Here is a 14,497-nt window from a genome sequence, read left to right as displayed (position 1 = left end):
TTTTAGCACTCTGTGGTTTCCCCGCGGCACGTCGTTGTCGGAATTTCCGCTCCGATCCGATCTCATATGTTGTATGATTACTATTTTGTGTATATTTTCGGTGTTGATAAAATTTATTAGTGCATTTCAAAGCCGATTGGAAGAAAGTGTTGTTTATTCTTCACAGTCCGCATTTATTTTTCGAAATCCACCGGTAAGTCTACAGACATTCATAAAAACTTAATAAATAATGTCAAGTGGGTAAGCGTTTCTCAATTTATTTTTAGTCTTATAAAAATATTCTTGCACTAGTTTTTTAATAATAACTCCATAACTCTTGCTATAAGTGTCTTCGGTGTTCAATAACTGCTCTTTACTGTTAATTTGATACGCCGGTTTGTAATTGTGTCGCAATTAATTCAAGTTTGTTTATCCTAACGAAAGAGTGATTATTCACCATCAATCATTATCTACGGCATTGAATTTATCGTTTATGTGCTATATACACACAATAGCTTATATTATTGTAGATAAATGAGTGAAAATGGCCTTGAATCCTGAGACAATTGAAGAAGACTCATTTATTATCTTGGGTACTTCCCCGGGCACTAGTTTGGACCTAAAGTGCAATGGCAACGGTATCCTGAGCGACGGGCCTTTAAACAAGTCACAGATAGAGGATGCCATGAAAGACCTGTCTACAGAGGCCAGCATGGCTTTTAAAGCCACATTCAAGCTGGGTGATTGTGTAAGTATTTTTATTAGTTTTAAAAGTGAAAGTTATTTTGCTGGTTTGTTAGGGTTGTGTAGTAGGCTATTTATATATTCAAAGTTATATTGTGTATGCATATGTAATTATTCACTTTTACTTGTGAGTAGTTTTAACCTTGACATTGTAATTATTTAACTTATTGGATCAAACTTGATCCTGATTTAGCATTTTTTCAGAATCACTAAGCATCAAAGCTTGAACCTTTATCAACCTAAGTAACTTGCTTTTGATGTAAATATACTGTTGTATTTATATTATTTAGTCCATAATCACTGGGCTTCACTGGGATAGGCTGCATAGGACGTCTAACTGACGGTTTGTGATATTTTAAACTGAAATAATAATTTAATTTAAATAATTTAATTTAAGTTGTTCTAAGAATTGTGATATTTTATTTTGATATTTTGTTTGTTAGATTACTTATTTATTTATCGATGTAATTAGTGTTTAATTTTAGTGTATTATTCGTTTTTGTGTGTCATGTCTCAATTATTTTGTTCTTTGTTGTTTAAGTGTATTATGGATTATTAATCTGAAATAAATGAATTATTATTATTATAATCAATGTAGCTTAAACATATTCTTTTCTTTTGTGTGTTTACACATAACATACATTATGTGTAATGTTTGCATAACATCAATAATTGTTTATATAATTTCTTTGCTTCAATCACAACAATCTTAACTTAATATTTATTACCTCATATAATATCTCCTTGAGTGTCTGACCAATTTTGGAGTTATTGGAATTTTGATTTTATTCTAATTAATCAAATTTCAAATTTGATTGATGTAATCAACTGGCAGTCGACCGCCGACATGCCAAACAATATATTTAATGGCAATACTTATAATAACAGAATACAATTAAATATTTTGAATGTAGTCTGTATAAAATAGCTTCTACCTGCAACTGTATGACGGGTGATAGAGATGTATAGATGTACTAGCCTTTGCCCGCGGCTTCGCTCACGTTAAATTCGAAAATTGCGAAATGCTCCACACAAACTTCCACCCCTTATTTTAAGAAAGTGGATGGTTAGAAAGAGAAAAAGTAGCCTATGTCACTTTCCATCCCTTCAACTATCTCCAATTAAAAAAATCACGTCAATTTGCCCCGTTTTGCCGTGAAAGACGGACAAACAAACAGACACACACACTTTCCCGTTTATAATATTAGTATGGATGGATGAGGAAGACATACTTCACCAACCCCAAGTGACTGGAACTTGAAATGAATAAACAATATGTCTTTTTATGACAATGGATCTCCATGTTGCAGCCACTTATTTAACATTAGTTTGTAAAGTTTTCTGTAATTATTTATATAGGATATTAGACGAAGGGTGTCCAAGCTTTTTTGCTTCAGGATCCATGTTCCTTCGCAGATAATTTGCATCTCTGCATTAGACAGATAGGTTTGTTATTTTGATAAGTTACTTAGGTAGGTATTTCATGACCTGCCAGATTTTAAGATTGGTCACTAACATCTATACCAAATTCTGTCTGGTATAGAGCTAACAGATAGACAGACAGACAAAGAGTTACTTTCACACTTATAATATTAGAGAGAACTTTTATCCTAGACGAAGCATATCTTTATTGACATATTACAACAGTTAGATTATTTGAAATATACTAGCATACTTAATTTTAAATGGGTTATAAAAGTCACAGTTAATTACATGACTTCTGATAGTAAACTCTGGTAGCGGCTTCTTGGTTTGAATGGTTTTGTTTGTGTATTTTTTTATATAAAACTTTATTTATAATTTGTTTTTGGCATAAGACTAATGTGGCTAAATTCTGTATGGAAGAATATGTTTTTCAACTATTTGATAATACCAAAGGGTTATATAACTGATCAATACATTAACAGAACTGTACCCTATTGATTGGTACCCTAGAGCTGAACTCCCAACTCACTGCGGGCCCAAACTGGAGAAGAGAAGAGAGACTAAATTGAATTATCCTCGTCCTGCCCAATGTGATTTATAAAGGACATATTCCATTTTTTTTGGAAATTATGAATTAAAATTCTAGATGGCCAAAAAATATCTATTTTTTTCTTATGTTTTACGTAAATCGTAGTACAAAGGAAAATCTACCCTGTTTATTCAATAATTCGGTTTCAATTTCAATGTCTCAAGCTGTATATGTTTGGCAGGACGAGGTTAAGAGATATATTCAAATTAAAAAAAGAGGCTTAGTAGATAGAATGGATGCAATTTCACACAAACACATTTCTGGTTTCTCTAATTTGGTTAGCTCTAAATACCTCAATTTGTCCAGAGACTAAATATGTTGTGGTATTTAATTGTAACATATTTCTTAACAAGTTTTCTTAAGTGATAATTTATATTGGCATTAAATAATAATTATAGATGTAGCATAGACAACTTAAAAACAGAAGTACACATACTTATGTAAGCTTCAATTAAATGCAAAATTATAACACCATCTAAGTAAGTGACTATGACTACCCCACGGACCCGAGTGTCGGTCAGGGTCTCCGTCTCCGGCGTGTCTTCGCCGGCCGGAGTGGAACCCCAAGGGCACCCGCAGGACTGTCAGCTCTGGCTTGCCTTCATTGGCCGTCCAGAGAAGAACTGAGTCTGAGCTCCAGGGGTGGAAGCGTGGAAGTGTTAAAGGGCGCGAGTAACTTCGGAGAAAGCGCAGCATTACCTCTCGACACCCCTGAGCCACTCATGCCGGTGTTACGCCTGGCCGTCTTTATGATGGCAAATCAGGTACCCATCTACCGAGTGGCGAGTCTCCGCCTGCCTCGATAACACTGTATTACAATGTTATGGCAGGTGTCCCGAACTCTTAGCAATAGCCCAGTCTTATTTCCATTCCATCCAAATCTAAACCATATAGAACAGGTATCTTTCCATTTTTCTACAATGGTCCAATGCCTGCTGAAACCGGTTCACGGGTATCTATTCATGTACCCGTGAATGGGTTTCAGCAGGCGTTCTACATGACATCAAAGCTCTCCAAATGGCCTCTACGTGTTGGATCTACTCGTATATCCCCACTCACACCTTATAAATGACCGGGCTCGAAAGACCCGAGAGTTTTAAACGGAGATAGACCATATGAATTCTGTGATAAAACAATGCAAGGTTTCTGAATGACTAGTTGTCAGTTGATAGAAAACTATAGCTGAAATAAATGTTTGTAAGGTCAACCAGGATATTTGCGTCCGGTGGAGTCAAAACGTCTTTGTGATAGTTCATAGTGACATTTAATGTCTTAGTCATATGTCTGCAGATTAGATAAGATTGTCGATCTCGATGTAGTCGATATATCACGTAGGAATTACAAATTTATAAAATAATTAAGATATTTCATGATTCATTTCATATATACATACAATCACGCCTGTTCCCGTAATGGGGTAGGCAGAGCACATAAGCAGGGCAAATAAGGGGTTAAAATAAAAGGAAACTGACATTGCAGTGACTGGTTGCCGGCCTCTCGCCCACGCCACAATTTAACCCAAGTCCCACAGTCGACTTCTACGACACCCATGGGAAGAAAGGGGGTGGCGAAATTCTTAACCCGTCACCATGCCGGCGGGGGGGCTCATTTCTGCATGTCAATAAAATATAACTATTGTTTGGAATACTAATCATATTTTTAAATAAATGAAATTGAATAGAAACTGATACACAATGATGCAATATTGTGTTGCATATGGAACTAAGAAATATTGGTAATAAACATTTCAATGTTTTAATATGGTGTTTGTTTTAGGCGCTATACAAAACATACTATACATTGTGTTACAAGTACATGTAAAAAGAAGGAAAAGGTTCATTATGTGTTAGACAATTTTTGACAGTTTTTCACCTGACCCAAGAAAATTATATACTTATAATTAATCGTTTCTATTCTAAAATAGCCGGGTCCATACATAGCAAGGCACTTTTCTCGCGCGGCAAACGTGCTATGTAGACGTGCCTCGGCCGAGGCAGTGCCAGCGTTTAGCTAGATTACAAATTACAAATCATTTATTCAGCAAATAGGCCACAGGGGCACTTTTACACATCATATATATACAAAACATTTAAAGTTGAACTGAAATTACGATTGCTATAATTCTAAGTTCTAAAGTATAACGCTATTAGGAATAAATTATTGGACGCGTCCCACTTGCGCGACTTCTAAGTGTGCACAGTCTTAAAACATCCAGCGCCCCAGATGACGTCCGGACGTCCGTGCGCTCAAGGCCACGTCCACGGCTTACGTCCAATAGTTTGCACAATTCAGTGCATATTCATTATCTAGATCGCGGCAGTGGACGGCGTCCGCCGGATGCGTCCCGTAATTTGTTCCTAGCACAGAGAACCTCCTATAGAGTAGCAATCTTGTATATGTTGTTCGCGATACGAGTCACCAGTGTTTGGGGTGCGAGGAGCGGGCGGGGAATGTGTTAAGCGCGCTGTGATTGGCCGTTTCAAGAACGGCGGGCAGTCGCGCCAGATGAAAAGGGACAGAAGTATGACTGTCCCTCTACTGACGCGTAAGTGGCCAATGTAAGTTGACCTATGCCGGCTCTGAATAAATTATAAATATGACTTATTTGTGGAATGTAACGCCGTCTGTTTTTAAATTTGAGCTTCTTGTTACCTTTCCACACCATTTCACTCTACAGGTGGACATCTTTAAGGCATCAAAATACCCTTTTCCAATTTTTTAGTGCGAAAAACACGCGCTGCTTTCGGGTCTGTTACTTGGTCGATACTGATCGGGCACGGCGAGCGCCCGCGCTTATATCAGTGCAAATACTAGGAAGGCTGGCGACCGCGAGTCGTCTTGTAATGGATGTCTATAGGGGTTGGTCTGTGGTTCCTAGCTTTTTGCTCGGTCGATCAAACTGCTTCGACCGAGGCTCTACGTCTACATTGGACGTTTGCCTCGCGACGTACCTCGCTCTGTGTGGACAGCTGACCGCGTAAAATAAATAAATATTGGGGACACCTTAGGAGCGAGCGAGACACAGCGATGGGACTTTTCATTCGCACGTATGGCTGCCGCTCACCGCTGTCGCGCTTAGACCAATGTCGTGGCTGGGTCGTTACACAGATCAACTTAGCCCCAAACTAAGCAAGTACAAGCTTTGCTAAGGGTGCTAAGCGACGATATACATACTTAAATAGATAAATACATACTTATATTCATAGAAAATATCCATGACTCGGGAACAAATATCTGTGCTCATCACACAAATAAATGCCCTTACCGGGATTCGAACCCAGGACCGCGGCTTAGCAGGCATGATCACTACCGACTGAGCCAGACCGGTTGTCAAAAAAGTTGACTTAGTTCGGCTGTCTGGTTTTCAATTTCTCTTATTTCTATAGCAACCTCGGAGTCTTTGAGAGCATTAAGTACTGCATTAATATTTTCAATGTCGAATAAACACTTGCGTTCATTCAGCTGGGAACGTATGCTAATAAAATGGTAATAAGTTATTTGTTTACACGTTGTTTAACCTAGCTGTTTGACTCGATCAATATAAGATTTTATTATGTGCAAATTCTTTTCACTACATTCAATATTTTTTACTGACAAAATAAAGTCCTTGAACAGGAAAGTGCTAATATTGTCTTCGGTTACCGCGATAGTTACTCATGAAATAAAACTATGGAAACGGATTATATCGCGTATAAGGTACAGCGGGGCAAATCTCGACTGAAGGGCAATTGTAACTAGTCCATTTTTTCCATTATTACACTATGATGTTGAGTTCTACATGTATCTACTGAACACGCCTACCATATATAACAGGTGGACACTCTATTTACTAATACAAACATTGTAGAACATGGAAAAAATCGACTAGTTACATTTGCTCCCCAGTCGAGATTTGCCCCTGAACCTTAATGAATTTACAATTCATCCCGACGTTTCGGATACTTTACAACATTCTTGGTCAACGGGTATACGCGATATAATCCGTTTCCATAGTTTTATTTAAGGAATGTGCTTCTTTACTCCCTCTTAGCAATGAAAAAAAGTCCCTTTTACGAATAGATGATGTGAGAATGAATTATCAACATGATTTTATTGATTTCAGCCATCCCCAGCTTCCCTTATGGTAGCCAGCACCATAATCTCTGAAGACAAAAGCACCGAGGAACTCCAAAAGCGCTTCGGAGAAATTCTCGACGAGAATGTCCTTCTCAAAGAGACGTTGAAGCAGAATAATGAGTCTATGAAGGAACAGTTCTGTCTCATAGCGTCTTGTCAGGAAGACATGATGAAGACACACTCGCTACATAAGGAGAAGTTTGATGAGACTAGGGAACTGGTTGAAAAGGTTAGTTTTTTCAGTTTTTTGTCTTAATTTTGTACGATTCTTGGTTAGTTTCACTACTTTCACTAGACTTATTCGTAAAGAGAAGTTTGATGAGACAACTTGACTGTAGTAAAAATAAAATATTTTATACCATGCACAAAATAAAGCATCAGATAATTATAAGACAAACATGGACAGAAGTTATTTTTAAATCCAATTTCTATTTAATAAGTCAGGTAGAAATATATAAAGTAACTGAATTGACCGTGACGTCACTCAATTCGATTTCATATAAATTCCATATTAACAAGTCGTTCAAATTCGTTTTGACAGTTCTGATTTGACTGGACGGCAAGTAGCCTATTGGTCGAAAAGGTGGGTTTTTATTGTCTACACAGAGAACCTCCTATAGAGTGGCAGTCTTGTATATTTGGTTCGCGATACGAGTCACCAGTGTTTGGGGTGCGAGGAGCGGGCGGGGAATGTGTTAAGCGCGCTGTGATTGGCCGTTTCAAGGACGGCGGGCAGTCGCGCCAGATGAAAAGGGACAGAAGTATGACTGTCCCTCTACTGACGCGTAAGTGGCCAATGTAAGTTGACCTATGCCGGCTCTGAATAAATTATAAATATGACTTATTTGTGGAATGTAATGCCGTCTGTTTTTAAATTTGAGCTTCTTGTTACCTTTCCACACCATTTCACACTACAGGTGGACATCTTTAAGGCATCAAAATACCCTTTTCCAATTTTTTTGTGCGAAAAACACGCGCTGCTTTCGGGTCTGTTACTTGGTCGATACTGATCGGGCACGGCGAGCGCCCGCGCTTATATCAGTGCAAATACTAGGAAGGCTGGCAACCGCGAGTCGTCTTGTAATAGATGTCTATAGGGGTTGGTCTGTGATTGTCTAATGTTGAATGATTCTTGAATAGTACTAGACTTATTGGGAGTTCAACATCATCATCCTCCTCACGTAGTCCCGGCATTTGCCACGGCTCATGGGAGCACGGGGTCCGCTTTGACAGCTAATCCCAAAATTTTGCGTAGGCACTAGTTTTACGAAAGCGTCTGATCGGGAGCTCCACAAAAAAACAACAAGATAATTACGGTCTTACCCTGGTCAATATAAGGCTAGTTCTAGGCGCTCTTTGTAGAGAATATACTCTAATGAAACTTTCAAGCAAAATAATGAGTCTATGAAGGAACAGTCTGTCTCTAGCGTCGTGTCAGGAAGACATGATGAAGACGCACTCGCTTCATAAGGAGAAGTTTGATGAGACGAGAGAGCTGATTGAAAAGGCTAGTTGTTTATGGTGTATACAGAAAGTATTACAGAGCAGTGATAAGCGCTCATGTTGCTATAAGAGACAGGCATATATCGGTCGATGGCGTAAAGAACTTGACAAGTCGAGATATTTTTTGCTGAAATTTGAATTTAAAACGTATTAGTCATATCGTTCAGTATTGGTCGGTCCTTACCACTGAATTTTCAAGTTAAATAAATAAATATTGAGGACACCTTACACAGATCAACTTAGCCCCAAACTAAGCAAAGCTTGTACTATGGGTGCTAAGCGACGATATACATACTTAAATAGATAAATACATACTTACATACATAGAAAAGAAAACATCCATGACTCAGGAACAAATATCTGTGCTCATCACAAAAATAAATGCCCTTACCGGGATTCGAACCCAGGACCGCGGCTTAGCAGGCAGGGTCACTACCGACTGAGCCAGACCGGCCGTCAAACACGCCATACACCGATATAGTCTGTTTAGCCGTTTCCATATATGACGATATTAAATTTGTTAATTTATTTATTTATTCAAAAAAGTAACACAAATCACTCAGGACACTTGTCCCTTTAATTCATCTATTATATATCGACGACCGGTCTGGCCTAGTCCTTAGTGACCCTGTCTGCTAAGCTGCGGTCCCGGGTTCAAATTCCGGTAAGGACATTTATTTGTGTGATGAGCACAGATATTTTGTTCCTGAGTCATGGATGTTTTCTATGTAATACAACATTAATTTGTAATATTTGTATTTATCTATAAGAGTAAGTATATCGTTGCCTAGCACCCCAAGCTTATTGCTTAGTTGGGGCTAGGTTGGTCTGTGTAAAGTTGTCCCCAATATTTAATTTTTATGTTTATTTCATTTATATATATCTGCGTGCAGAAGTATAATTATATTAATTATGAACGGACGCTGCACCGTAACGTATCTTAAGATGTTATTTTTATTACCTTTATTAAGAATATAATTCTTTGTGTCGATTAGTTACGATGGCCAAGAAACTGTTGCGCACTTCTAACGACTTTGATAGGAAGTAATACATTACTTGTTTATATAAGGACATAAAATTTAGTACCATTTTACTGGAATATCGTATTTTATACTCTCCATATTCAAATTACGCTTGTTGTTATCTAGTTATAATTTTCTTCTTAATATTTACTGTAATTTTACGTGTACTATCAGCTGCAAAAGTGCATGGCGAATTTATCAATGAATTCATTAATAATTTCTCCATGCACTTTTGAAGCTTAGTACAAGCACTAGTACAATCACCGTCGTTAAGAAGTTATGATTTCTGTACCTTGCCGCTTTTAATCGTTTGACGATTTCGTATGATATTTCGCAAAAGATGTTAATATGACAAATGAAAAATGAAAATGAAAATGAAATATTTATTTTTCAAGTAGGCATATTACAATGCGCATATGAACGTCAAATAAAGCTACGCCGGCTCTAACCCTACGCCTCAGCCTCGAGAAGATTTCAGTCCCCCCTCAGTTGGGAGGGGGGTATCCACTATGGGACCGGCAAGAAACTCGGCGGGCAACTTCTTTTCAAAACATTACATCTTATAACTAACATGCATTAAATAACAAGATACAATTTAACATGCAAAAGTATTCATCAAAGAATATGAACAGACTAGGTACTCTATGGAAATTAATTTCAATAAATTATATTATTGCTTAATACAAGGTACAGAAATCATCACTTATTTATGCCAGTGACTGTAGATGTATGCTTTTGGAGTAATAAATTAAATAAATATTAACTGAATTATTATCTGTCAACAGTTGCGTCAAGAAAACAAGAAACTGAAGCAAGAAATAGCTCAACTTAAAGAAACCAAAGTGAACACTGAGACTGGGGAGACAGACAAGGTCAAATCAGGCCCTCCGTCCGCCGTAGAGTTCGTGACGTGCCCTGATGATGACACGATTAACAAACTCACAGCGCAGTTGGAGTTAGTCGAGAAACAGCGACGTCAGGTAATAATATATGTATACAAAATATGACTGAATGTACCTACTTGTATTTTTTGGTTTTATTTGTAGTTTGTATGATTAGCTGGGTCCAGATGGGGATAAACGAACCATGACCATAAGTAATATAGATTTCTAAGGCAGGTTCACACACAGCAAGGCAGGTTTTATGGTCATGGTTCTTTAATATTTCTTGTATGTGGGTAGCTTTTGCACATTGTAATTTTTCCTCAGTTACACGTTGACCACTGTAAAGTGTTCGAAACGCCGGGATGGATTGTAAATTCATTATACGCGGTTTAATCCTTTTCCATAGTTTTATTTTCCATAGTTTTGCGGTCCCGGGTTCGAATCCTGGGAAGGGCATTTATTTGTGTGATGAGCACAGATATTTGTTCCTGAGTCATGGATGTTTTCTATGTATATAAGTATTTATATATTTTATATATATATCGTTGTCTGAGTACCCACAACACAAGCCTTCTTGAGCTTACCGTGGGCCTCAGTCAATCTGTGTAAGAATGTCCTATAATATTTATTTATTTATTTATTTATTTAGTAACTATCGCGGTAACCGAAGAAAATATTATATATACAACTTTATTTTACAATGCGATTTACAGGTGATAGTTGACAACGAGAAACTGACCTGGCAAAAGGAGTCCCTGGAACATATTGTGGACGCCACCTCCAAAGAACGAGATGACCTCAAAGAAAAACTTAAAGACGTCGAGGTAACTAGATTACAAAATATGAACAAGACCTAAAATTATATATTTACACATACAACACATACAATCACGCCTGTATCCCATAAAGGGGTAGGCAGAACACATGAAACTACTAAAGCTTCAGTGCCACTCTTGGCAAATAAGGGGTTGAAAGAAAACGAAACTGTAACATTGCAGTGACAGGTTGCCAGCCTCTCGCCTACGCCACAATTTAACCCATATCCCATAGTCGCCTTCTACGACACCCACGGGGAGAAAGGGGGTGGTGAAATTCTTAACCCGTCACCACACAGGCAATACTACTACTACTAATATTTATACTAGATGCTTTATGAATAGGTTTTAATATTGCTCTATATTTATTTTTGGAAATAAACAAGGCTAAAACTTCTAAATTAGAAAAAAAGACTAACCTTCAAAACACAGTGGATTCCTGTCTCAAAGGCCGGCAATGCGCTTCCAAATCATCTGTTGTCCATGGGTGGCGGTAATCTCTTACCACCAGGTGATCCATCTGCTCGTTTGCCTCCATATCGCAACACACAGAACAGACCCTTTAGCACAACTTGTCGCTCGACCAGTTACATTTGCCCCCCCGGCCGAGAAAATTACCAAATTACCCCGCTCTATCTTATTTATATATTGTGACATCAAAAAATAGCATACTATTAAAATCGATATTATTTTATTTGTAACCTTGTCAACCAACAACAAAGTGTATTACATTGCATAAACTGTTTTTTCTAGCTACAACTGTCAGGCAAAGATAGCGACCACGCCGCTGAGATGCACATGTTGAAATGCACCATACAAGACCTTCAAGGCCGTCTGCAGTCTACCAGCAGCATTGTAAGTGTATATCCAACCCACAGAATTATAGTTAAGCCAGAATGAATAGTTAGGTCAAAAAGTGTGTCCACATGAGAGGGCATTGTTAGATTTGTTAGGGCTGGTGTCCCTCTCGCACTTACTGACAATGTCAACATTATTCAGTGACGTCATCACTGTCATACATTGGGGATATCAGTCAATTTTCAAAGTTACTACTAAATCTGCTAATACCCAATTACAGGTATTTTTTAATTATACAAATCTTTGATTTATTGGCATCAAAATAATTACATTATAATTATTTGCAAATTCTTTAAAATATATCGAAACCCTAGTTTGAATATAACACTAAAATAATATAAGAAGTTATAAAGTCGGGTAATATACAGATAAAAATAGTACTACTATGGTAACCTCATTATCACTGGCCACACGTGCGAGAGGGACACCAGCCCAAACAATGCCCTCTCATGTGGACCGTTTTCGCTAGTCTGATACGATCACCTTTCTGTCTCAGTGATAAGGTTCAATGTAGTATGGCAAAAAATGTGATTGCGCTGTCCCCTGTAAAGGTATTTGATCCAACCTTATTATTATTACTCTATAAATATAGTATTTTTTCTGTGGCAGCTTACTGGAAATTAAGACAGATAAGAGTCAAATAATTTGATTTTTATACTACTACTACCACAGTATAAAACCAGTAATAATTCTTCTAACAAATTTTGCGCCGCGCGGGTTGTCCTTGAGTAGCGCTCGCACGCAGCGAGTACATGCGGAACGGAGGATGCCGGTCGCGTCAGTACGGGCCGCGCTGCCGTGTCGCGCGGCGCGTGCGAGAGAGCCAAATACCGCCGCGTCGCCGCTGCCGGAGATTAACTACCGAGTCGTCCTTGTACTGTGCTACTAGATATGCGGCATAATATAACATGGCTGCCTATTGGCAAATAAATCATATTTACATTACTAGCGTGCAACATTAAATGTTCAAATCTTATGACGAGGAAATGAGGTCTAATTTATCACGTGTTAGGTAAAGATTGCAATTACGAACGCATTTTTAAGCATAAGCTAAGCTCCAAATCTTAACACAAGGCTATGGATATGGACATAACGTAAGTACATTTCAAGTACGGCCTTTACATTGTCATTTCGTCGAGTTCCGTACCATTATGACATTTACAAAACCTTTTTTTAAACTATTATTATTAGCCCATATTGTCCCACTGCTGGGCAAAGGCCTCCCTCTTACTCTTCCACGTATCCCTATCCTCGGAAGTCTCCCACCAGTGTGTCTCAAAGGCATCGAGTTCGTCCCGCCATCTCTGACGTGGTCTACCTCTTGGCCTTGTAATTTTTGGCAACCGACGGGTGGCTGTTTTTGCCCACAGGCACAGTATAATAAAGAGTACTATCGTACAGTATGGCCACTTCCGCTCCCCGCTGAATGCGCCACCCACCCCCTCTCGGTTACCTCACAGTTACCGCCTGTCAAACACGCGAACAGTCAACCTGTCATATCTCACTCATACAAGCATGGTACGCGTTCACCTACACGAGCTTAGAATGTGTGCTAGGAACGCGCATTACGCGCATCTTTCATATATTTGATCGCCAGTGTCCGAGATGTGCCACCGGTCATCCGGCATACGACAAACGTGTCCTGCCCAATCCCATTTTAGCTTGGCGGCAGTGTTAGCTACGTCTGTAATCCCAGTTTTGGAGCGTAGTATTGTATTTTTAATGCGATCGATTAACTTCACGTTCAGAATACTACGCTCCATGACTCGCTGACAAACCTTGAGTTTGGATTTTTGAATCTTTGTCAAAGACTAAGTCTGTGCTCCGTAGGTAAGGATGGGGAGAATACACATTAATTAGGGTTGAGCGAAAAAACACTTTTCTGGAATTAGCAAACCTAATAGTTATCAATCAATGCCCCTTAGTCTATGAAGCTTTTGTGCAAATTTTCGGCTTTTTAAATCAACATCTTTTGCCTCCGCATTAGGGTTGAAATTTTGAAAATCTCATACAAACCTAAAAATTCAACTTTCAGATAAAAAAAAAATTCGGCGGTATTATGTTTAGTATATGTTATTGATACCTATCATTATGAGAAACTACAAAAAGTTGCGAAAATGGCGTCAAGAATCGCCAAAGTTTGTCTAGTTTCAGTACATTCGCCAAAATAGCCGCTAAAATACTGAAAATTGGCGTTTTTTAACGCTATTTTCGCAATTTTTGGTAGTTTCTTGTAATAATATGTATCAGTAATGTATACTGAACATAATACTGCCGAAAAACATTTTTTATCTAAAAGTTGAATTTTCAGGTTTGTATGAGATTTTCAAAATTTCAAACAAAATGCGGAGGCAGAAGATGTTGATTTAAAAAGCTGAAAATTTGCACAAAGGCTTCATAGACTAAGGGGCATTGATTGATAACTATTAGGTTTGCTAATTCCAGAAAAGTGTTTTTTCGCTCCACCCTAATACACATGTCCATGAGTTTTAACTTCGAAATTTCAATAGTTATTTTACAGAGTGAATGCAAACGCACACGGATGTTTTGTTCTGCTCTGTA

The 14,497-nt window shown here is 38.2% G+C and overlaps 1 protein-coding gene across 3 annotated transcripts in view; it reads left to right on the top strand.

The window, feature by feature from the left end:
* Positions 1 to 10: 10 nt before the first annotated feature.
* The window catches only part of LOC125234731 (optineurin), a 31,486-nt gene continuing 16,999 nt past the window's right edge, over positions 11 to 14,497 (top strand). For 2 of the 3 annotated variants that reach the window (XM_048141107.1, XM_048141111.1), the window contains exons 1-6: positions 11 to 193; positions 510 to 727; positions 6,840 to 7,082; positions 10,164 to 10,358; positions 10,976 to 11,086; positions 11,831 to 11,932. In XM_048141107.1, the coding sequence (XP_047997064.1) occupies positions 524 to 727; positions 6,840 to 7,082; positions 10,164 to 10,358; positions 10,976 to 11,086; positions 11,831 to 11,932 (855 nt within the window). In that variant the 5' untranslated portion in view covers positions 11 to 193; positions 510 to 523. The remainder of the gene's footprint in view (positions 194 to 509; positions 728 to 6,839; positions 7,083 to 10,163; positions 10,359 to 10,975; positions 11,087 to 11,830; positions 11,933 to 14,497) is intronic. The other variant, XM_048141110.1, reaches the window with a different exon arrangement.

Source organism: Leguminivora glycinivorella, chromosome 16 (genome assembly GCF_023078275.1).
Source record: "Leguminivora glycinivorella isolate SPB_JAAS2020 chromosome 16, LegGlyc_1.1, whole genome shotgun sequence".
NCBI lineage: Eukaryota > Metazoa > Arthropoda > Insecta > Lepidoptera > Tortricidae > Leguminivora > Leguminivora glycinivorella.
This window is presented reverse-complemented; position numbering and strand designations above follow the sequence as displayed.